The 26297-nt window shown below is 41.2% G+C and overlaps 1 protein-coding gene across 2 annotated transcripts; it reads left to right on the top strand.

Moving 5' to 3' along the window:
* The first annotated feature begins 17696 nt into the window (after positions 1–17696).
* On the top strand, positions 17697–21505 carry LOC125229255. 2 transcript variants are annotated; one of them, XM_048134072.1, is made up of 3 exons: positions 17697–18550; positions 19776–19949; positions 20280–21505. In XM_048134072.1, coding segments are annotated over exons 2-3 (1131 nt in total). In that variant the 5' UTR covers positions 17697–18550; positions 19776–19947; the 3' UTR covers positions 21409–21505. The 2 variants fall into 2 exon arrangements, with proteins under 2 accessions (XP_047990029.1, XP_047990030.1); XM_048134073.1 differs by having other exon boundaries at positions 19776–21492.
* The last annotated feature ends 4792 nt before the right edge of the window (positions 21506–26297 follow it).

The following is a 26297-nucleotide window of genomic DNA, read 5'->3' as shown; positions in this document are numbered from 1 at the left end:
GTGCAGTACCTCACTACACATGACGGCATTATTTAGACGAAATATTTTTCATTGCGATACGTCAATCTACCACAGCCGTTCGGCACAGACTAAGCGCGTGTGTGCTGATCAGCTCTAAGTGTTGTTACACAAAATCAAGTTGAGGTGCCCTCTCTAGTTAACATAATTACTCAAAGATTCTAGTTCGGTTAAATTGAAAAAAGTTTCATGTTTTCTTTTACTCATTGGAATACATTTTCATTACGCTGGTATTAACAGTACGTCATTTTAAAAATATATATGACAGCACCTACGTCAAATTTTGTCAACCAAACTTCACAGGTTGTATGTAAACAATTACAATTTAATTTATCCATACATATTCAGATACTTATTAACATCTTATTAATCGATTCTTACTTAGAATAGAAAAAAGGGGAATGCGAGCGGATATAGGTATAGTGCAGAAGCACTATACCTATATCCGCTCATATGTATTTGAACCAGAAGGTTCAAATTTAATTGTATACTTATATAAAAAAATGTCTCAATTTCATTAAAGATTTACTCTGTGCATACCGCGTACACGTAACCGTAAGTTGAAAACAATAATAATTATAAAGTACCTAAATACATCGTTGTTTAGAAAGCGCTTGTTTTGAATGGCACTTCTCCACTCAACTAGACCAAATATTCATGGAATACCAGCTGGTGACCAGCATAAATGACTATGAACGGCCGTGAAAAAATATCTGATTTTCTATAGGGGGCCATAAGTAGGTATATGACGACATGTTCCCGGCAAAAATTTGTGATGCTCCGTGACCGGCAAAACATCGTCTCTCTTTCTAGCCTCTCGCGAGCGTAGTTTCGGGCCAACTGTATGGAAAAAGACGCCGCGTCAGCGCGGCTTATCCATACAGTTGGCCCGACACTACGATCGCAAGACGGTAGATGTGGGAGGGTCCTTATCCGCATAAATATCTGATCGGGTAGCTTAAAAAAATTTGATTCCTTATAAAAACCTAAATTACACTCTCACCCGCATAAATATCTATCCATTGTTAAAGCAAATATATATCTTACGGGCTAGAAATCATTAAAATGTAATTAAAGTGCAATAACAAACCCTGCCTGGTTGCTTTACAGCCGTAAATTGTATGAGGTGATTTGACAGTTCACGGAAACGGTGTAGACTTGTCATTGGATATGTCTGTCTCATCTGTTCTTAAATTATGACAAGTATGTGACTAGTAAACTTATTGCAAATCTAGTATCAGAAGCCTTTATGCAAGCTTTTATTCAACTTGCCTTGTTAGTAGGTATGTTGTTTGAGTCAAAACGTAGAAGCTAAATTTGACCCACTTTCCGGTTTTCGATTGAGCTGAAATTTTGCACACATATGTAAATCAAGTGACAATGCAATATTATGGTATCATGGAGCTAATCTGATGATGAAGCAGAAAGGTGATCATAGGAACTCTGTTATGAAACGTCGTATCCCCATTGAGTCAGGGGTTTTTAGAAATGTCTCGGAGAGCAATAGATGATTGTTGAAAGAAAGGTACAGTCGGCGATAATAGCTTGTGCCAAAAATGAAATTTTTGCAAAAAAAAACTTATTATAAATTGGGAAGTGTAATTTTGTATTATCTCTTAAATAGCATTAAGAAGAAAAACCGACCAAGAGCGCGTCAGTGTAGGGTTCCGTATTTCCCGACATTATACATAATGACAATTTAATAAATACCGTAATTTGGGGTGAAAAGGGTTCCGGGGGTATATAATGTTATTATATTTCTTGACATATTCCTTCTATTTTCCGCAATCAAAGTAGTTTTCATGTCTGTCAAAGTTGACGTTCAAATTTATTGGATTTTCACTCATTTTAATCGTTCATTATCCTTTTGAATGTGTATACACTTCTAAAGTTTATGTATAACAGAAAATCATAAGACATATTTTCATTTTTATAATGGTTTTCATGAAGAAAGCGATGCAACTGTGTTGGGGAATTTTTACGGGATGAATAAATATCCGCGGCCTGAGAGGATCCGGTCGCAAAGGGGGTGAATAGGTTTACGAAGGGGGTGATTAGAGTCGGAAGAGGGGTGAATTGGGATGTGTGGTCAATGCTTGTCACATTGTATAAAAGATATATAACTTACCTAAAGTGATATTTTTATGAATGACCTCTCTGTATATGGACGCAATTTATACGTCAATGTATTGCTTCGTAGTTAGACTAGATACAAGAAATGAACACTTAGAAATATTAATCACACTTCTGTCAACCTCTACGTTTCTACTTAAGTCCGCAAAAATCACCCATGGTTGCTATAATATAAACGGATTACTTACTTTAAAATAAAAATCATAAGTAACATAACTATACAACTAGGGAAGAAATAAAATTATTTTATTGAATACAATACAATACAATACAATACAATACTCTTTATTGCACACCTTGATAAAATACAACAATACAAAACATGGAAGCAACACGAACAGAGGTAAACAACAGGCGGTCTTATCGCTAAAGAGCGATTTCTTCCAGACAACCTTAAGGTAGCGGAAATTGATAAATTTACATAATGTCAGTAGGTGTCAGCAAATTCGAAGAAGTAAACTTATAGCACAATATAGACAAAAAATTTAACATACATAAACATACATATATAAAGATAAATAACTAAATGCATAAATATATAAATAAAATATATATAAATAAATACACATATAACAGTACCAGGTTATTTAGAAGGAGTAATCAGACAAAAATATTACGGAAGAGACAAAAAATGGAGTTTAAGTAGTCTCTTGAAAGAGTTAGGAGACTGAGCACGTCTTATGTCATGAGGTAGGGAATTCCAAAGTCGCACAGCTTGAAAAGTAAAAGAATGATTATAGAACTTTGAAGAAGAGGAGGGGACAGAAAGAATTAAATTCTGGGCGCGCCTAGTAGAACAGAGATAACTAAAGCGATTTTTAAGATAGCGGGGAGTAGCAGGGTTAAATAGGATAGAATAAAGAAAAATTTTTGATTTGTTCTTTTTCAAGTTTATATGAATAATAAATTTTCAAATTGCTCAAAGGTTGGAAGAGATCGCTTATAGGGATAAGATCACCTTTGTACATCATAACTATACTGTATTTTTATGTCCTAACTTGTCTTATGTACAATAAAGTGTCCAACTGTCCACATACATACATACATATATTGAAATAGATATCATACACGAAAGAAAAAACGACAAGGCCCACGGTGGCTGAGCCGGGAATCGAACCCGGGTCTTCAGCTTACGCAGCTAACGTTATTACCACTAGGCCACCAGGCCAGGTAAAAAAAACCGGCCAAATGAGAATCTATTTTCACACAATTGTAAAACTAAATTATTTTTACTAGTTACCTCCAAAATACCAAATAAAATTGGGCTACATAGTACATCGTTTTCTGAAGATTTTGGGTTCATGGGGTCGGAACGGGTATAAACTAACGTAATTTATGGTGAATAGGGCCAAAACCGACTTTTGAACGTCGATAGCATTTTTTTATATGTGCCATGCAAATTTTTTACACAAAAAATCTTCCGGCAGTATGAACTTCGGTTTGTCTTTGAAAATATGTCGTTTTATTTAGTAATTTTCGCTCACTCTAACGTTGCGGTGAATAGGGTCGGGAAGGGGGTGAATAGGGAAAAGTGCTAGGGTTGACTCTTTCGGATTGCGAACAAAATATGACCTGTCACGAGCATATTATAGTTATTTGACCAAAAAAATAAGGATTTAATATGTTATGAGTAGTCGGTAATGAAATCTACACATATGATAACCCTTAACCAACCTTTATAGTTAGATGGTGCTCTGACGCGGTGAATAAGTAAGTATGGTCGTGGGCAGTGCGGACAACGTGTCAAAATAAAAGCATAGTTTGTTGCTATTTTTCATGTTTAAATAAACTTCTAAACTAACGTAGTGGGTATTAAAGCAAAAGGTTCACAGTGAATGTTAGCTTGCCAGAAATGTGTTTAGCTATACCATTGTATTGAATTTTGTATCATAAAGTCAAACTAGGTATTTACTACTAATGATTTACTCTGTGGGGTGTCTTTGATCACTTGCATGGGGTAACATTGACCATAATGACACATAGTTGATTATTGTCTGATTATGTCACGGTACTTGTTGAGGCTGATAATTTGATCTTCTCTTCTTGTGATAAATATTGAAACAATTGCAAATAAAGTTGGTTTTTTGAAGATGGTAATTTTTATTCTTGATCAAAGTAACCCCAAAATAGCGTTAAAGAGTTGTAATATTTGACTCTGCGAACCATTTTTTTTCTTTTCTTGAGATAAAATACTTTTGTAAGGGATTACATTCGATTATCATTACAAAAAAAATAGTGTATCAAAGTAACCCCAATGTCAGTTTAAGTTGGATCACATCGTTTTTTTTTGCGTACATTATTTTATTTATTTATTTATTCTTTATATCACATAAAAAAATAAGTACAAATAGTGGACATAATGCCTTAAGGCATTCTCTACCAGTCAACCACTGGGTTAAAAAGAAACATTTGATATGTGCAGGCATCGTGACAGAAAACAATAGTCCTGATATCACTTATTTTCTTACCTTTTTAGATTTTTAGCAGGAAAAGACTTAAAAAGTTGATGGTCCCATTTTTTTCTTTCTTAGTTACGTTACGTTGACCAATTTTGGAATTTATACTTCTCTAACTCCTACATTTAATAGGTAAAAACAAAAAAAACTACATCGAAATCGGTTCATCCGTTCGGGAGCTATGATGCCACAGACAGACACACATACAGACAAACAGACAGACAGACGGACGGACAGACAGACAGACACGTCAAACTTATAACACCCCTTCGTTTTTGCGTCGGGGGTTAAAAATACCCATTAAATGTAGAAGCTAGAGAAGTTTAAATTTCCAAATTGGTCAATGTAACCCCAGTTTACGATAGACACCGTCAACCTATTCTAATAATTCTCTTTTTATTTGAAAGAAAATTCGTTACGATACTAAAATATGCAATCTAAGAAAAAAATGCTTTCATATAGTTACAAACTTAGTTCAGATTTTTTTTGTACAACTTTTAAAAATTGTTCTACCTATCAAGTTCAAAATAATTTTCCTAGAAAGTCTTTTTAAAGTTCTGCTTTTGAGATTTTTTCATATTTGAGAAAACAGCCCTTATGGCCTGAAATACGGCATACGGCAGTGATATTGACATTGACATATGCTTTTTCCTATTTTGATGGTATTTTGACTGCACTGTATTTTTTGCCATGCTAATTTGAAACTTATCTTTGAGCGATGTTTTTTAATTTTCAGTTACATCACAGATGTTTATGACATGACATCTAGGTATTTAGCCATTTAAAAGAAACTACAAAGGGCTTTACAGACGTGGCGACTGCAACTGGTACAGGGCCTAAGCCATAATTTAAAATTATATTATGATTTTTATATGTATTTGTGTTTTATTTATACTAAGTATGAGTTTCAACATTTTCAACTCAAGGAACTGAAATTAAGAGAAGAGACTCGGAAATTGGGTAAGAGTCTGATGCAGATGGCGATGGCAGTATTGGATAAGATATGCGTCGATATTCCCTGTCTTTCTTTGTGTCTCTGACTTGACTGCTGCTAGCTCTGTACTATATTCATTAGGTTTTTATTTTATACACATACTTTATTTTTGTATTAAAATAAATGATAAAAAAAACCTAACGACCAAAAATAATAAAGAAAATATCTGATAGTCTTTAATACAACCCGTATATACGGGTTACGTATATACGTAATGCGCAGCACAGGCCTCTGAAGACCTGCAGGGCAATCATGGTCGCGCGATAAATGATAAAACATCGGGCCGTCCCTATCGTACTTACAAATAGTGCGATAGGGACATCCTGATGTTTTATCATTTATCACGCGACCATAATTGTCTGCCTGGAGGTATCGTCCTTCACATGCGTCTTTGATTAATGTTTGCGGAGATAGGCAGGCTGACGATTTTTTATCTAAATATAGAAAAGTAACGCAAAATGAAGTGCAAAGTAATTTGAAATACACCTAGGTAAACAGTCAACTGAGTAAGGAACGTTATCTACATATTTAGGTAAATTCACATGAGACATGAACAGAGAAGGAAAGCTCGATGACGCGTATTCTTTCTCTGTCTTCTTGTATGCTACCCTTTTTACAGTTTTAATTTCTCGAAGGAGGTCAGTAGTTGACTACAAACTCAAAATAACACTCTTGAAAAAAATTAAGGGTCACTGACCTTTCACAGTAAATTGAGGTAGTGTGAGTGAAGGGGTGTTTGTGTGTTTAATGGGGTAATTTGACAGATTCTGAAAATTCTCCCTGCTCTACCCCCTCTTAACTTCGTGTAAGGTACTTTTTGGGTAAAGGAGGTAGCTGTAGCAGGAGTAAAATCACTTATAGGTATGTGTAGGCGACAGTACCTAATGTTCCTATACTAATATTAGTTTAAGTATATTTAGTGATATACTTGTTTACTTATGCTTACGTAGTATAAGGTCGTATAGATCTTTTTGCACTATATTTAAAATAATAATGTGTAAATCCCTGGCTATTTGGTCATTGTATTAGTTGTAATGTTAATTACTTACCTATTAAGATTTATTTGTGCATACTAACGCCATCTGTCCTATGTAATGCGCTTTATTATTGATTTTCCTAAATAAAGTCACAGAGGGCGCTGGCGGCTATACTTAACCTATACGTTCGTTTTACCGTTACCTTTTGCTTCCACGCGACACGCGAGCACTCTCTAATTCATTTTCACTCAAAATCATTGTTTTAATCCATCTTTCCACCTGCGTATCCTACAATAAGCTGGCCCATTGAACCGAATCTGAAGTAAACAGTGCAAACTAATGTTTGATACGCCACCAAAGATGGTAATTACTCGACGGCAGAAGGGATTGGCCGAAGCCAAGGCGAACTCGGAACCGCCACCTGCAGAAGAAAGGTTACCTGGGCCTTCCAGCTCCAAAAAGGAAATCAAGGCCTCAGCACCTTCAGTTACAAGCAGTAGAAAATCTACAGCATCCTCTATAGCGAGGCGTAAACAGCTGGAGTTGCAGGCAGCAGAGGAGAAGGCTCGAATCCAGATGGAGTTGATCGATAAGCGCCTAGAAGCTGACCTTGCCGCCGCCGAAGCCCAAGATCAAGAAGATTTAGACGTCGCTAGTTTGAGTGAAGTGAATCAAGACATAGTGTCGGACTGGTTGACTCATCAACAGAATGCCACCGAGTACCGTTCACCTGTGCACGATCCTCCTGAGCCGGTCGCACCCATTTTCGACCGTGCAGCACCCGCACAGCATGTGGACACCGCCAGTTAGCATCATGGAGTTAGCGAACACTCTAAAAAACATGATGGGTATTGACCCATCATGTTTTTTAGAGTGTTCGCTAACTCCATGATGCTAACTGGCGGTGTCCACATGCTGTGCGGGTCACACGATTGCGTCATCACAACGCGAGGAACGTCTACTCAGCCGTTTGGCCACTCCGCGCGACCTACCTGTATTTAGCGGAGACAGTCTAGAATGGCTACATTTTAAAAATGCCTACGATGAGTCATTATCATCATGTAAGTACTCAGAATACGAAACGCTGTCCAGACTTCGACGAGCATTACGAGGCGAAGCCAAAGAAGCTGTCACCGACCTACTGATAGGCAACACTTCGTCCCAGGATATCATGGATGCCCTCGAACTGAAATATGGACGAGCAGAAACCATTATTTGCAATATAACTGCACAATTACGTAAGTTGCACCCTTTACCTACGCATTATCAGCAAGATCTCGTTAACTTCGCTACAAAGGTAAACAACTGCGTTGCAACTATTCGTGCGCTAAAACAAAGTGATCATCTCCGTAATCCAGAGCTCGCGTCCGCTATTACAAGCAAATTACCGAGCACACTTTTGGGAAAGTGGACTGAATATGCTTATGAAAAGATTCTAGCAGGAGAATCTAAACTAGAATTGCTGGCTCAATTTTTGAAAAAGAAGCCAACATGACCCTGGTCACCGGAGCTGTGCAGCCGCGAGAAGTCAAAAAGCCAGCACCGACCGAGCCCCATTATAAACGAGACAAGAACGAAAGTCGTCATGCGCACCCTATACTCAGTGTTGCGCTGCGCGTCGCTGTGTGCGTACGGCGATAACGCTCAGAGCGGAGAGGAAAATGACCTCCCAGGTGTTAAAGTGCGTAAACTGCAATTTAGTCGTAAATGAAGTGCTAGTGTTCATTCAGAACAAATGCGATGTTATGGACGAAAACAGTTTGATTCGTTTGTGTGCTACGGCCTTCAAACCAGAGGAAATAAGTGCAGCTAAAAGTCTATTATTTGATTCGGTAAAAACAGCAAGAAGGAACATAACTCGCAAAAGGGAAGGCAAGAGCCAGCGGGAATTAGAGGATATAATCCTGGTCATTAAGGAAGTCGACCCAGAAGAATTACCAGTCTTCGTCGCCCGCGACCTGCAAAAACTACCCCTGTTACTTTTGACCACCTGGATGCGACCAGATTATTGAGGGATTTAGTCGCCATGAAAAACGAAATTGAGACGATTAAGGAAACATATGTACCTATGGATCAGTTTCTGGAGTTAAAAAATGAGGTCACTAATTTGCAGCAATCGTCGGTAGTCGACAGTTCCCAATTTGATAACGTAAATAATAAACGGGGTTCTAACAGGGCCCCAGCCAGCTACGAGTGTAATTACGACAGTGGCCCTGTTGGGTTCTTGCATATTTCTCAAGATTTATCGTCTCGTGACGGTGTCAAAAATAATTTGGTCATAACGGACGAAAACTCGACAATGCAGCGGGCACAGGCGCAACAGTCAACGTTTACCACGCATGAATCACCGCCGCCGCACGATAATGAACCCTATGAACCGCGGCCGCTCTGTGTTGAACTAGGAGCGCAACCGCAAAAAGACTTCACCGTACCGGCCGCGCCGATAACAAGTTATGCCGGGCGTGTAGGTACAGCGAGTTCGACGGCGGCAAATAATCAGCTGTTTTCAACTACTCAGCGCGCATTGAATGTAAACAATGTTGAGGAGGAGGGTGATTGGGAAATTGCGCAAAGAAAGAGGAATAAAAGTCGTCGTCTTATAGGCAAACATGGTACTTGTACTGAGGCGATCGGAAAGTTTAAAGCGGCGGACACATGTATACCTCTTTTTAACACGCTTTTATTAGGTCGTCGTGTATGTAACTATGTATGTAATGGAATCTGAGGAAGCTAATTTAACCATCTTCCAGGAGTCGTAGCGTAATGAAAATTGGCAGCTATATGTAGTTCCGATGACAATACAATAATATGGTACTGTTGAGCTGATCTGATGATGGAGTCGGAAGATATGAACTGGAACTACATGATGGAACATCGTATCATAGCCGTTTTTGGGTTTCTTAGAAAAGTCTTGCAATGAACTTTGACTACAATTAGGTTTCAAGGTCTGATGATGAAGCCGAAAGATATGAACTGGAACTACATGATGGAACATCGTATCACAGCTGTTTTTGGGTTTCTTAGAAAAGTCTTGTAATGAACTTTGACTACGATTAGGTTTCAAGGTCTGATGATGGAGCCGGAAGATATGAACTGGAACTATATGATGGAACATCGTATCATAGCTGTTTTTGGGCTTCTTAGGAAAGTCTTGTAATGAACTTTGACTACAATTAGGTTTCAAGTTCTGATGATGGAGCCGGAAGATATGAGCTGGAACTACATGATGGAACATCGTATCATAGCTGTTTCTGGGCTTCTTAGAAAAGTCTTGTAATGAACTTTGACTACGATTAGGTTTCAAGGTCTGATGATGGAGCCGGAAAATATGAACTGGAACTACATGATGGAACATCGTATCACAGCTGTTTTTGGGCTTCTTAGAAAAGTCTTGTAATGAACTTTGACTACGATTAGGTTTCAAGGTCTGATGATAGAGCCGGAAGATATGAACTGGAACTACATGATGGAATATCGTATCATAGCTGTTTTTGGGCTTCTTAGAAAAGTCTTGTAATGAACTATGACTACGATTAGGTTTCAAGACCTGATGATGGTGCCGGAAGATAAGAACAGAAAAAGGGGGGGGCTCGAGGGGGAAGCATGAAAGAAAGATCAACGTAGTATTTAAAATAAGTTGGGTTAGCGTTTTCTTGTGACCTTTAAGAGCAAACAAAGGGGGCTCGGGGGGCGAAGCCCCCCGCATGAAAGAAAGATCAACGTAGTATTTAAGATAAGTTGGGTTAGCGTTTTCTTGTGACCTTTAAGAGCAAACAAAGGGGGGCTCGGGGGGCGAAGCCCCCCGCATAAAAGAAAGATAAACGTTGTATTTAAAATAAGTTGGGTTAGGGTTTTCTTGTTACCCTTAAGAGTAACGAAAAAGGGGGCTCGAGGGGCGAAGCCCCCCGCATAAAAGAAAGATTAACGTAGTATTCAAGATAAGTTGGGTTAGCGTTTTCTTGTGACCTTTAAGAGCAAATAAAGGGGGCTCGGGGGCGAAGCCCCCGCATAAAAGAAAGATCAACGTTGTATTTAAAATAAGTTGGGTTAGCGTTTTCTTGTGACCTTTAAGAGCAAACAAAGGGGGCTCGGGGGCGAAGCCCCCGCATAAAAGAAAGATAAACGTTGTATTTAAAGTAAGTTGGGTTAGGGTTTTCTTGTTTTACCCTTAAGAGGAACGAAAAGGGGGGCTCGGGGGCGAAGCCCCCGCATAAAAGAAAGATTAACGTAGTATTTAAAATAAGTTGGGTTAGCGTTTTCTTGTGACCTTTAAGTGCAAACAAAGGGGGCTCGGGGCGAAGCCCCCGCATAAAAGAAAGATCAACGTTGTATTTAAAATAAGTTGGGTTAGCGTTTTCTTGTGACCTTTAAGAGCAAATAAAAGGGGCTCGGGGGCGAAGCCCCCGCATGAAAGAAAGATCAACGTTGTATTTAAAATAAGTTGGTTAAGGGTTTTCTTGTGACCCTTAAGAGTAACGAAAAGGGGCTCGGGGGCGAAGCCCCCGCATAAAAGAAAGATCAACGTAGTATTTAAGATAAGTTGGGTAAGCGTTTTCTTGTGACCTTTAAGAGCAAACAAAGGGGGCTCGGGGGCGAAGCCCCCGCATGAAAGAAAGATCAACGTTGTATTTAAAATAAGTTGGTTTAGGGTTTTCTTGTGACCCTTAAGAGTAACGAAAAAGGGGGCTCGGGGGCGAAGCCCCCGCATAAAAGAAAGATCAACGTAGTATTTAAAATAAGTTGGGTTAGGGTTTTCTTGTGACCCTTAAGAGTAACGAAAAGGGGGCTCGGGGCGAAGCCCCCGCATGAAAGAAAGATCAACGTAGTATTTAAGATAAGTTGGGTTAGCGTTTTCTTGTGACCTTTAAGAGCAAACAAAGGGGGGCTCGGGGGCGAAGCCCCCTCATAAAAGAAAGATAAACGTTGTATTTAAAATAAGTTGGGTTAGGGTTTTCTTGTTTTACCCTTAAGAGTCACGAAAGGGGGCTCGGGGGCGAAGCCCCCGCATAAAAGAAAGATTAACGTAGTATTTAAAATAAGTTGGGTTAGCGTTTTCTTGTGACCTTTAAGAGCAAACAAAGGGGGCTCGGGGGCGAAGCCCCCGCATAAATGAAATATCAACGTTGTATTTAAAATAAGTTGGGTTAGCGTTTTCTTGTGACCTTTAAGAGCAAACAAAGGGGGCTCGGGGCGAAGCCCCCGCATGAAAGAAAAATCAACGTTGTATTTAAAATAAGTTGGTTTAGGGTTTTCTTGTGACCCTTAAGAGTAACAAAAAGGGGGGCTCGGGGGGCGAAGCCCCCCGCATAAAAGATAGATCAACGTAGTATTTAAAATAAGTTGGGTTAGGGTTTTCTTGTGACCCCCGCAGGTTGCTCACCTTGTCGTGGTGGAGGGGCTTAGTAACCGTGGCTTGGTCACCCACGGTGAAGCGAAGAGGCAACCAGGGCCGGCTTGTTGCTGGGCGAGCTGGCCCGAGGAGTATGCTCCAAGTGGGCTTCATAAGCCCGCTTGTGACGCATTGGCGGAGGACCGTCGAGGAAGAGGAGTGTCGGTATTGCGGTGAGCCGTTCTCCCTGTCCTCGGCGGCCGAGGTGGGATCGCAGGGGGAGAGGCGTGATGGTATAGCGGTGCGCCACTCTCCCTACCCTCTGCGACCTTGGCGGGGCCGCTCCGCTGTAGCGGCATTGGTGGGGCCGCAAGGGAAGAGGAGTGCCGGTATTACGGTGCGCCGTTCTCCCTATCCTTTGCGGCCGACTTGGTTAGCGGTGGAACCAAAGACCATGTCCACCGCCGGGCGCCGGAACTCTTCTGGCGCCCATGGAACCTGCGGGTGATGGATCGGGAGTCCCATCACCCGCCTAAACGAGGTTCCGAGCTGGAAGGCCCTCCCGTGTTCCGAGGGCCTTCAGCGCAGTAAGCTGCCTAAGCAGCCTTCGAGAAGGCCCCGCAAGGGCAACGCTGACGGGGTATCGGAGGCCTACAACCGAGTGCCCGAAACCCGTCCAAACAGCGAGCGGCGGAACGCCCCAGGGGGTTTAGTCCGTGTGAGTCGGACATACCCACTGGCTTCTCCCGGGCCAGTGGGATCCATAATGGATTCCCCCTGGGTCATCAAAAAAAAAAAAGGTTTTCTTGTGACCCTTAAGAGTAACGAAAAGGGGGCTCGGGGGCGAAGCCCCCGCATAAAAGAAAGATCAACGTAGTATTTAAGATAAGTTGGGTTAGCGTTTTCTTGTGACCTTTAAGAGCAAACAAAGGGGGCTCGGGGCGAAGCCCCCGCATAAAAGAAAGATCAACGTTGTATTTAAAATAAGTTGGGTTAGCGTTTTCTTGTGACCTTTAAGAGCAAACAAAGGGGAGCTCGGGGCGAAGCCCCCGCATGAAAGAAAGATCAAAGTTGTATTTAGAATAAGTTGATTTAGGGTTTTCTTGTGACCCTTAAGAGTAACGAAAAGGAGGGCTCGGGGGGCGAAGCCCCCCGCATAAAAGAAAGATCAACGTAGTATTTAAAATAAGTTGGGTTAGGGTTTTCTTGTGACCCTTAAGAGTAACGAAAAGGGGGGCTCGGGGGCGAAGCCCCCGCATAAAAGAAAGATCAACGTTGTATTTAAAATAAGTTGGGTAATGGGTTTTTTGTGACCCTTAAGAGCAAATAAAGGGGGCTCGGCAAAAAAGAAATACTTAAATTTTGTTTGAATTAGTTGAAATGTGACAATTATTTTCTAATCGAGTCAAACAAAATCCTCTAGCTGAGAGCTTCAAAACAATGTATGGCGAAAGTATGTCTCTCTAATGTCTTCAAAAAGTCCGCGATGGCACATGTCTATATTGTCTATCTTTAACGGATAACTTACTAGGTATAAACATTTTTATGATAATACCGTAATAAGAAGGTAGCCGCTAGTTATTATTAAGTAGCAATTAGCAATAAGTACACGTTAAGCCACAAATGGCATGTAAAATCCGACTACTTGAAATAAATTTATAAATAAATGTTAAAAGTATTTCATTATTAATGACTAAAAAGTATAAAATAAATTAATAGTTTAAAAAACACTATAAAACACGCTTTTATAAATGCACGTAAAAGCCAAAAATAAATTATGGATCGTTCAAGTTGTCTCTATTTGTGAGCTGATGTTTAAAAACTATGTGCTTTTAATTATAATATTTGATTGTAAAAGCGTGGGGCGCTGGAACAGGAAAGACTTTCTTGTAAACAAATACTAATCCGAACTTCCTGGCGAATGAAGTTGCATAAGAACATAACGTTTACAAATGCCGCCTAAGGGTTACCAAAGAGAACCAAAGATATCTCGTCCACGAACAAGAACTCTGCATCCTGTCACTGTAGACACTTTCCCCTTTTGTATTTTGAATACCGGAAAAAAGCGGCGTTCTAAGTGTCGGTGACTGTCGACTCTCCTCGCTACTAGCGCATATTTTGTCTGAGTTCGACAAACTGGTACCTACTTTGAACACTGACTTTTAATTGATTTGACTGTTTAATGTAGAACCTACTAGTCATGCTGCAACTCCAGTTAGCGCGTCAATCTGTGTAACCTCCTTCCCGTAACATAGCATAATTTGATTTATCAGCAAGTTATACAAAAAGTATTTCCTGTTCCAGCGCCCCACGCTTTTACAATCAAATATTATAATTAAAAGCACATAGTTTTTAAACATCAGCTCACAAATAGAGACAACTTGAACGATCCATAATTTATTTTTGGCTTTTACGTGCATTTATAAAAGCGTGTTTTATAGTGTTTTTTAAACTATTAATTTATTATTGATAATGTACATAAGGACACCTGTGAAATGGATATAGTATCGTACATAAAGAATAAAACGAGCGTAGAAGTGACTTTGTATAAAATAAATTCCAAGCAGCAGAAAAAACATAACTGTTATAAAATGTTTGTACCTAAACATAAATTGAGCCTATTTATGAATTGTAATATATGGCCCGATGGTATAACTTTCCGCCGGTTTATCGATTTTCGCAATCTCGAAGAAGTCAAAATAAAATCTGATAGTGTGCAGCCTAACAAAAACTTTAATGGATAGTACAAACAATACAGCAAAATTGATTAGTTTTAATTGTAAGTCCTTCAGGAGGTCTATAGATTGTGTAAGAATGCTAAGTCAAAATGCTGACCTCATTGCCCTCCAGGAAACCTGGATGCTGGAGTCGGAAATCCCGGAGCTTGGTGCGGTAAATAGTGACTACAGGTTTTGCGGAAAATCAGCGGTGGATACCTCAAGTGGCATTTTAAGAGGCCGAAAATATGGTGGTGTCGCATTACTGTGGAGAACTAGTAAGTTTCATAATGTATCAGTAATTCAATGTGAAAGTGATCGGATTATAGCAATAAAAGCTAGTTTGCCGGGTCAGACAATATTGTTCTTTTCGCTATATATGCCTACGGACTCATCGGATAACTTAATCGAATACGTTCAGTGCTTAAGTGAAATTGTGGCTATAATTGAATATAATTGAATTACGATATCGAAACAGCTTATATTTTAGGAGACTTGAACTCACACTCCGGAGAACTTTTCGGTAATGAAATGCTGGACTTTTGTGCGGAGCAAAACTGGAACTGTATCGATTTTACGATGTTAGGGTTAAATTCCGGTACATATACATTTGTTAGCGAAGCGCACGGCAGCCGTAGGTGGCTTGATCACTGTCTGGTTACCCAGGCGGCAGTGAAGTCGGTATTAGCGGTCAAAGTGCACTATGACGTATACTGGTCAGACCACTTCCCGTTAGAGGTACTTTGTAACTTAAACTCTGTCTGTGTAACTACTAACACTCCGCGCGTTATGACAAATAAAGTCCTATGGGGCGAAAGGGGCTTAGAACAAATAGAAATGTATACTAATTACTGTAGTGATAAGTTACGAAATATTGAGTTTCCGCAGGAATTCCATTTATGTGCTGATAGCATGTGTAGTAATAAAAGTTTAGCACACACGGCTGTAATTGATACCCTATATGAGACGATTATAACCACCATGCAGGGGGCCGCTGTGTATAGTCACGCTGGGCGTGACAGAGCCCGTATACCTAGCCGTGGCCGGCATGTGGCTGGCTGGAATAGGTATGTTAGTGACGCTCACCGGGAGGCTAGGCACAAGTTCTTGACCTGGGTGTGGTACGGCCGGCCCAGAAGCGGGAATATTTATAATGATATGTTTGAGTCTAGAAAAGTGTTTAAACAGAAATTAAAATATTGTCAAAATAACCAAGAGTTAATTAAAATGAATATTTTAGCGTCAAAACATAAGAATAAAGACTTTAAAGGTTTTTGGCGGGAAACAAAAAAGTTGAGTCCAAAACCTAGCGTTCCGGTGAGTGTCGATGGTATCAGTGACCCCAAACGTATTAGCGGATATGTTTAAATGCCATTTTCAAGTGGACTCTCCGCTTAAAAATGTTCACAGGGATGTCGAGGTCGTGGTGTCCGGGGTGCCCGAGCGTGTATCCTCAAAACAAGTTGCTCTTATAATAAAAGGTATGACGAGAGGCAAGTCGCCTGGACACGACGGCCTGAGCATCGAACACTTTCAGCATGCGGGTCCACACCTTCCGAGGTTGTTAGGGCTACTATTTACATTGTGTATTCGTCATTCTTACCTGCCCAGTGAGCTAATGATGACGGTCGTGGTACCTATAACTAAAAATAAAACCGGAGATGTTTCAGATAAATGCAACTACCGACCGATCTCATTGGCGACAACAGCGGCCAAGGTTCTTGACGCCATGCTGGAGAGACAACTTAAAAAACATCTAAATTTCCATGATGCGCAGTTCGGGTTCAGACCTGGATTATCGACGGAAAGTGCCATCTTGTCCCTCAAGCATGTCGCCAGGTATTACACCGACAGAAATACGCCTGTTTACGCTGCGTTTCTTGATTTGTCCAGAGCGTTTGACTTAGTTAGGTATGATATTCTGTGGACTAAACTAATTAACACCGGAGTACCGGGTGAGCTGGTAAATGTTTTTAGGTATTGGTACGCGCATCAAACTAACCGAGTTAAATGGCTGGGCGAATTTTCTGATCAGTATGGGTTGGAATGCGGAGTGAGACAAGGCGGGTTGACGTCTCCTTCGCTTTTCAACCTGTATGTGAACCAGCTGATCGATGAGCTGGGTAGCACTAGGGTCGGCTGTTCGATTGGCGGACATATTGTCAACAGTATTAGTTACGCCGACGACATGGTGCTGCTCAGTCCATCGGTCGCAGCGCTCAGAAGATTGCTAGCAACTTGTGAAGAGTATGCTAAGTCACATGGTCTCATATATAATGGAAAGAAAAGTGAACTGTTGGTATTTCAACCAAAGAGTCGTAAAGTGACTACTCTGCCACCTGTGCTGCTCAATGGTGTTGACCTTGTTAGGGTTAGTCAATTTAAGTATCTCGGCCATGTGGTAACCGAGAACCTAAAAGATGACAGCGACATTGAGAGGGAAAGGAGGGCGATGGCAGTTCGCTGTAACATGCTGGCCCGCAGGTTCGCAAGATCTAGCGTTGAAGTGAAAATTACTCTTTTAAAGCCTTCTGCCAAAATTTGTACACTTGCAACCTGTGGGTCAATTACACGCAGAGAGCCTTCAACGCCCTCCGAGTACAGTATAATAATGCCTTTAGGATGTTGTTGGGGCTCCCGCGTTATTGCAGTGCCTCGGCCATGTTTGCGCACGCGCGAACGGAGGGATTCGGCGCGGTGATCCGTCACCGCATCGCATCACTCCAGCGCAGAGTACGCGGGAGCCGCAACAACATCCTGAGGGTCATCAGTGACAGGGTGGACTGCCCCATTCAGGGTCACTGGATACGAACGCACACGCACGTACCGGGTGTCCCTGAGGGCGGCAGATATTTAAATTAAAATAATAATAATAATTTAAGTCACTAATATAGCTTAAGTGTTATATGTAATATGTTACTAATAATATTATATGGGCCCTGCCTGAAATAAACACATTTTATTTTTATTTTTATTTTTTATTTATTTATTTTATACTTGCCACAAGTACGAAAACTGACAATATTTCGTGCTCATTTTGTAAGAAAGGCGCACATTTACTGCCCGACTGTCGCGTTTTTAAACGCGCAATGCGCAGAGATAAGTGGAAATTTGTTAAAACACACAGATTGTGTTTCAAATGTTTGACCGCAAGCCACGATATAGACACCTGTGATGCACCTGACTGCGATATAGAGGAATGCGGACGTAAACATCACCGCGTACTCCATTGGAAACAAGCTACATCGTCTACGAGTACGCCATCGGACCCCGCGAGCAACGAGCAACCGAGCGCGCCGGCCTCGCCGGCCCCGCCGCTTGCTCAACCGCCGCGCAGCGCAGCCAGCGACGCCGATGCTACGATCGCTCACGTCGCGACGCCCGACGAAGTGACGGCCGACTCGAACGAAAACATTTTACTAAAAGTAGTTCCAGTGAAGTTGTGTGGACCCCGTGGTGTAATACAGACTTATGCAATGCTTGATGACTGTGCCGGAGTCTCAATGTTGGACTCTAGTCTAGCCGATGAACTTGGTCTTCATAGTGAGCGTCCTAGTGCGGTAAAATTCATAGACGCGTTCGGCCTGGAAGTGTATCAACCGGACGCACCTAAAGTTCGCGTTAAAATTGCCGGTCTGGACAATACCTATTACGATATCAGTTTACGTAAAAGTTCTAAGTTAAAATTGCCACCGCAAAACCTATCACCTATAAATCAAATATCGTGCAACAAATTGTCTAAAATTAAAGATATTGTTTGTAAACAACGTGTTGTGCCCCGTGTGCTTATAGGTGAAGATAATTATTATCTAATAGCACCGCTCGAGATCATTCATGGCAGTAGAAATTCTCCATATGGGACCCGCTGTCGGCTGGGATGGTGCATCCACGGCTACTGCAGTCGCGCTCGCTCCTCCGCGTCGCAGGTAAGTCACAGTGTTTGCCATCTCGCTCTCGCTAATGATGGGATCGACAGTACTACTGACCTAGATATCAGTGCACTTAATGACCTTATTAAACAATCGTATTGCCTAGACTCCATAGGAGTTTCGACCTTATGTCGCGAGAATAAGGCACATCTGCGTGCTATACAGATTTTAGATGATACTGCGCGTTTGATTGATAACCGGTGGGAAGTAGGTTTACCATTTAAACAGGATAATTTCACTATGCCCGATACATATAGCTATGCATTATCTCGCATGCAATCTTTATTGCGTAAGTTCGAATATGATCCTGTTTATGGCAATAGGTACGCTCAGGAAATAAATAAGTTATTATCCGAGGGCTACGCGCGTGAGCTACAGGAAAACGAGCTCTCAGCTGAGCACGTATGGTACATTTCACATTTTGGAGTACAAAACGTAAACAAACCTGGAAAATTAAGATTGGTATTTGACTCAAGCGCACGCGCAAAGAATAACATGTGTTTGAACGATTATCTTTTGACCGGGCCTGATTTCTATAACTCGCTGTTAGGTATAATGTTGAGACTGCGCGAGAAGGAATTTATAATTATAGGCGATATTAAGGACATGTTTTTACGTATTAAAATTCGTCCGGAAGATCAACACGTCTTTCGATTTCTATGGCAAGCGTCTGCCACTGAACCAATTAAGATATATGTGATGCAAAGCCTTATTTTCGGTGCAAATTGCGCGCCTTTTATCGCGCAACATATAAAAAATAAAAATGCACTTAAATACGAGGACCAGTATCCCGAAGCCGTTCAAGTGATTTTAAACTCTCATTATATGGACGATTGTTATTATTCCACAGATAGTGAGGAAAATGCTATTCAATTAATTAAAGATATTACGTATATACATAGCATGGGTGGCTTCGAGATACGTGGTTGGTCTAGCAACAGCAGGAGTGTTCTGAACGCGTTGCCGGCCACGGCGCTGGCTCAGTCAGCTGTTCAGTTCAAGGACGGGGCCACGAATATGACTGAGCGGGCTCTCGGTTTAATGTGGCATCCTGCTGACGACACTTTTAGTGTAAAAGTGTCGACTGGGCAGATCTCGCCTGAGATTTCAAATGGAAGCGTTCCGCCTACAAAGGCTAAAATGCTTAGCATTATTATGTCAATTTATGACTTACATGGTTTTCTCACACCGTTTGTTATAAAAGCTAAAATTCTATTTCAAGACGTACACCGAAGCGGAGTCGACTGGAAGTGCCAGATCCGGCCTGAAGAGCATGCTCGTTGGCAGGTTTGGCTCGACGAGTTGAAACAGCTGGAGTCGCTGCGCATACCGCGCTGGTACCTGCGCGCCGGCACCTGGACGCCGTGCTATGACTCACCGTCAACGTCTGCGTCATGTGAGAACATAATAGATACACAATTGCACATTTTTTGTGACGCATCGATTAAAGCCTACGCCACTGTAATATATTGGCGTTTTACGCGCGCTGATGGTTCCGTACTTGTTTGTTTTATTGCCAGTAAAAGCCGCGTAAGCCCCTTACGTCCGATTTCAGTCCCGCGACTTGAATTACAGGGATGTCTTCTTGGCACACGCTTGGCAAAGACGATTGCCACTGAATAAAAAACTTGGTGCCAAGTAAGCGTTGTTTTTGGACAGATTCCAGTACTGTCTTACAATGGATAAGAAGTGATCCCAGGAGCTACAAGCCTTTCGTTGCCCACAGGCTTGGGGAGATTGATGAGCTGACTAATGCCAGTGAATGGCATTACGTGCCATCCCGTCTGAATATAGCCGACATTGCGACCAAGGTGGACAGTCCTCCGCTGAACTATAGTCAAGCGTGGTTTCAAGGTCCTGCATTCCTGCGTCAACCCGAAGACCAGTGGCCGAAGGACTTGAAGAACGCGAAGGTCGCCGAAGAAGCTACCTGTGAAAAAAGAAGTGTTAATATGATTAGTACACTTGAAATACACTTACCTGTACCCGATGAAGGACGTTTCTCCAACTGGATCCGACTTGTGCGCACTGCTGCAAGAGTTATATATTTTATAAAAATATGTAGGCAGAAATGCCAAGAAAGGAAATTAAATCAAAGAAGAAAGAAGAGTAATAAAGACACGGTGCATCTCGATTCTGCTATGATGAAGATGGCAGAAAAACATATAATAAAAAAGTGTCAAAATGATACCTTCGCCGCCGAGATCGCCTGTTTGACACAAGGAAAACCACTGCCGTCAAATAGCCGTCTTCTTAAATTGACTCCATATTTAGATGACGACGGCATTCTTCGCGTTGGCGGCCGCATAGATCAGACTGCAGGAGTAGACCTGTCAACTACACGACCACCGATATTGGACGGTAAACACAGAACCACTCGGTTAATAGTGGAGTACTATCACCGACGTGCCATGCACGTGGCAAATGAGCACGTCGTGAATGAACTACGGCAGTCTTATTGGATTGTGAATTTACGTCCGACTGTACGCAGCGTCGCCGCGCAATGTTTGTTTTGCCGCTACCGGCGCGCCAACCCGCAGCCTCAAAGGATGGGTGACCTGCCTGCCGCGCACTTACAGTACAGTCGAAGGCCATTTTCATACACAGGGGTTGATTTCTTTGGCCCCATTGAGACGACCATTGGTCGAGGAAGACAAAAAAGATATGGCATGATATTTACATGTCTCACTGTGCGAGCCATTCACATCGAGATCACGGAGTCTTTGAGTACAGACTCTGCAATCATGGCGCTGATACGTATGGCAGCTCGCCGTGGCACCCCGCTGGTTCTATTTTCAGATAATGGCACAAATCTACGGGGAGCCGACAACGAGCTGAAGATGAGCCTGAAGTAACTTAACGTAGAGAAACTGCGTGAAGATGGAGCTGTTCGAGGGATAGAATGGAGATTCATCCCCCCCGGAGCCCCAGAAATGGGGGCGCCTGGGAACGTATGGTGCGCACAGTTAAGACGGCGCTCAAGGTCGTCATGAAGGAGCGCGCACCGCATCCTGAGACTCTGTCCACGCTGATGGCAGAAGTGGAGGGTCTCGTAAACAGTCGTCCTATCACACACGTGTCGACGGATCCCGGTTATCCTGAAGCGTTAACGCCTAACCATTTTTTAATCGGTAGTTCATCTACTGGAGCTCCTATCGGTAAGTACGACGATTCTGACCTTTGTCTCCGCAAAAGGTGGCGCGTAGCTCAACGTCTCACCGATATGTTTTGGGCTAGGTGGGTAAAAGAATATTTACCTACGCTCCTATCTCGTCAAAAATGGACTAGGGAATCTAGATCGTTAAAAGTAGGAGATTATGTAGTACTGGTCGATCCCAATTTAGAGCGCGGTTCCTGGCGACATGGTGTAGTGAGCGCGGCACACGCAGGCCGAGATGGCCGTATCCGTGTGGTAGATGTGCGCACACGCTTGGGACAACTGCGCAGACCTGCCACACGAGTCGCATTTAGGGTGTGCAAACCGGTTAACCGGTTAACCGAAAAACCGGTTAACCGAGACTTTTTGGCCTCTATTAAAAACCGGTTTTTATTGTCTCTAACCGGTTAATAACCGAAACTGTATTTATTTCTCAAAATTTGGAAAATTAGGCATTTAAAGGTTCAAAAATACGTAATTATTTAATGTTTTGTAATAATAAAGATTTATTCATTACTTTTCATTGACAACATTATTATCTGTAATGATTTTATTTTAAAAATTAGTCCCGAGTCTACTCAATTATACATTTTATACAATACAGTAGAGTCCGGTTAGTATATTACGACTCCGCATAGACCTAACGTCCAACCTCTTACAACGACATAAGCACAGGCACATATTTATTTGGTTTTCGTATGTGATAGTATGAAAGTATACATCCGTTTATTACGACTCCGATTTTAACGACCAGCCGCTTTTTACGACACATTTTAAACAGAATCCGTCCGTCAAGTCCGGTTGCAACGACGAGCGACAACTTTTTTAGTTTTACTAGTAAATTGAGGAAACAAAGCTACTTCCACCCAAGCACGGCCCCTGTCTTGCCTACAGCAAGTAGCAAGATTACATTGTGGCCACGTAACTTTTTGGAGTATTGCTTTTAAAATTTTAACAAAATGTTCGCCTCGGGTCTAATCTTATAAGCTAAATAGAACCCAATTTGTATTTTTCGATTGCGTATAAACTAGCTTTACTTACAAATGATGAGCAAGCACGCATACTAAAAAGGACTTTTCTAACTAAACAAGTCACAATAAAATAAGGTATTAATACTATGATGATAATAATACCCTGTAAATAAACCTATTGATTGAAATGTTTTAGTAATAGAGATGTAGATATTACTTTTAATTAAAAGAAATGAAATTCGTTTTGTACGACATCCGGTTACTACGACGTAATATCAGCGGTCCCTTGAGCGTCGTTGTAACCGGAGTCTACTGTATATTTCAAACTATATTTTTTAAAAGAAAGGTAAAATGGAGATCTTGGTTTTCTTACATCAATTGCTTGTATTACTAGGGGCTCTGGGAGGTGTAGACCTTCGCGACATGCCTAGAAAACGCAACTGACGAATCACATTCAAACCACACAAGCCTTTTTTAGCAATTTCCGCATTTACCAAATTTCCAAAAACTGGATAAAAATGATCTTCATCGTGCAAGTAATACCTGCTACGCTATCATCAACATCAGAATTCTTAAAGGTAATGGTAATTATTGCGTAGTACGGCCATTTACTAAAAATGTTCAAAACCGGTTAATAACCGGTTAACCGGTTTTGAAGGAAAAGTCTCGGTTATTAACCGGTTTTTTAAGTTAACCGGTTTTTGCATACCCTAGTCGCATTACTGTCCCCAGTTGATGGCTAGTGCTTGACAGCACTAAGGGGTGGGGATGTAGGCGACAGTACCTAATGTTCCTATACTAATATTAGTTTAAGTATATTTAGTGATATACTTGTTTACTTATGCTTACGTAGTATAAGGTCGTATAGATCTTTTTGCACTATGTTTAAAATAATAATGTGTAAATCCCTGGCTATTTGGTCATTGTATTAGTTGTAATGTTAATTACTTACCTGTTAAGATTTATTTGTGCATACTAACGCCATCTGTCCTATGTAATGCGCTTTATTATTGATTTTCCTAAATAAAGTCACAGAGGGCGCTGGCGGCTATACTTAACCTATACGTTCGTTTTACCGTTATCTTTTGCTTCCACGCGACACGCGAGCACTCTCTATTTCATTTTCACTCAAAATCGTTGTTTTTATCCATCTTTCCACCTGCGTATCCTACAGTATGTACAGTCAACCAATTGGAACCCTAGGCCGGTTGTCTATTGTTTGCCCGACAGTCATTTAACATAATATTCATTTGCCCGAATCTAACTTGCCTGAATTTCATTTGCCCGAATGATTTGTTTACCATAAAAATCATATGACATACTCGTTGTTTATCCGAATATTACCTTCCATAATCATACAATGCCATACTATTTGTTAGCCATATTATTAAGTGCAATAATATGGTTTCATAGAATATTCAAACGCCATAAGCAATTATTGCCATATTAATTGTTGCCCATATAATTACCTAACCTAACCTACTTTCTGATAGCAGTTTCATTTTCCAGGGGTCACAGTTCTAACCTAACCTACTTTTCCAGCAGTTTCATTCTCCAGGGGTCACAGTTCTAACCTAACCTAACCTACTTTCTGATAGCAGTTTCATTTTCCAGGGGTCGCAGTTCTAACCTAACCTAACCTACTGTCTGATAGTATTTTCATTTTCCGGGGGGTCACAGTTCTAACCTAACCTAACCTACTTTTCAAGCAGTTTCCTTTTCCAGAGGTTCACAGTTCTAACCTAACCTAACCTACTTTCTGATAGCAGTTTCATTTTCCAGGGGGTCACAGTTCTAACCTAACCTAACCTACTTTCTGATAGCAGTTTCATTCTCTAGTCCTTCTAGTACCTATTATAGTAGTTTTCGATTCTGCCAAAGCACATTATGGAAATTAACTTTTCTGGACGCTAATTTGTATGACAAATGATGGTATGGGATGTGGTAATTACGGATTTCGATGATTCTGACAAATGACATTATGGAAACTGACTTTATGGGAAACAAAGTTTCTGGCACTAGATTAATATAGTAAACAATGATTATGGCATAAGATGTTATGAGAAACAATATTATGATTGTTGAATAGGATGGCAAATAAAATTATGGCAAATGAAATTCTGGCAAATGGGGGTATCCCCCCTAGGCCACTCTACAACCACGTCAAAATGACAAGCAGTAAGAGATTTCTTACAATCTGATTTATAACGTCACTATGACATAGTTCTACGGTGGCCTAGGGTTCCAATTGGTTGACTGTACTTAGGCTGGTTTTAGTGTCACGTGGACTGACCGCGCGGAGCGATCCCGCACCGGACTTGCATTTCCAAGTTCAGAGAGCATTTTCGAGTAAAGCGGACGGGTCCGCGCGGACGTCAACATCAACTTCATATGAATTGGTCGCGCGATCGCTCCGCGCGGTTGGTCCGCTTGACACTAAAGTCAGCCTTAGGCCACACCTCGGACAAAGGCGATCAAATATATTGAAAGAGGCGCATTCCTAGCACACAGTCTTAGCTCGTGTAGGTGAACGCGTACTATGCTTGTATGAGTGAAATATGACAGGTCGACTGTTCGTGTTTTTGACAGAAGGTAACTGTGAGGTAGCCGAGAGGGGGTGGGCGGCACTTTCAGCGGGGAGCGGGAGTGGCCATACTGTACGATAGTACTCTTTATTATACTGTAGCCTTGGTCATTCTGATCCGTTGACGGCGACGTCATCGGTCCGTCATCCGTGGCGTGGCGTCTTTATAGGATGAAGTTACGTTTATCAGAATCGAGCCGCAATGTATGAGAAATCGCTCGTTAGCACGAAGACTACTTAATTGCTGTGGCTACCCCTTTCGAGTATATGTATGTATGTACCTAAGAACGTTTAATGTTCACGCCATCGCGACTTAATTTCTTAGCTAAAACGGAATATTTCGTTAATTAATGTTTGCTACAGGTAAATATGTATAATCAGCAATATCGGGCTTTATTATATTCTAGGATATTGCGTTACAGAGTTAATATACTTAATACGTCTACACGTTTCCTGGAACCGAAGTGAGTAAGTATATAGATAACTTTCACGTGCCTAAATAATAGTTGTACCAAGTGAGAGCTTAGTTTCCCAGCATAGGTTACTGATTCTGGAGTTGAAGCATAAAGTAGCACGTAAGCATAATAACCTAAAGCCCCCACCTAAAACGAAGTGGTATAAATTGAGTGACAGGGAGTTGGCTGATGAATTTAAGAAAAGAATGGTCGATAAGATGATAAAAATGAATGATATGGCAGAGATGAATGAATGCTGGAATGAAATGGCTGTAAGTTTAAAAAGTGTGGCGAAGAATGTACTTGGTGAAACAAGGGGGAAAGAAAAGATTGATAAAGATACATGGTGGTGGAATGATGATGTGCAAATGATTTTGAAAGAAAAGAAGAATGCTCTTAAAGAATAGAAAAGTGTGGAAGAGGGTAATGATAGAGAAAAGGAAAACAAGAGGTCAGCTTATCTAATAAGTAAAAAGAAGGCCAAGAAAGCAGTTGCAATCGCGAGGGCCAAGGTCCAAGATAAGCTCTACAACCATTTGGAAAGCCCACAAGGCCAAAAAGACCTTTATAGAATAGC

This window comes from Leguminivora glycinivorella, chromosome 8, assembly GCF_023078275.1.
Source record: "Leguminivora glycinivorella isolate SPB_JAAS2020 chromosome 8, LegGlyc_1.1, whole genome shotgun sequence".
NCBI lineage: Eukaryota > Metazoa > Arthropoda > Insecta > Lepidoptera > Tortricidae > Leguminivora > Leguminivora glycinivorella.
This window is presented reverse-complemented; position numbering and strand designations above follow the sequence as displayed.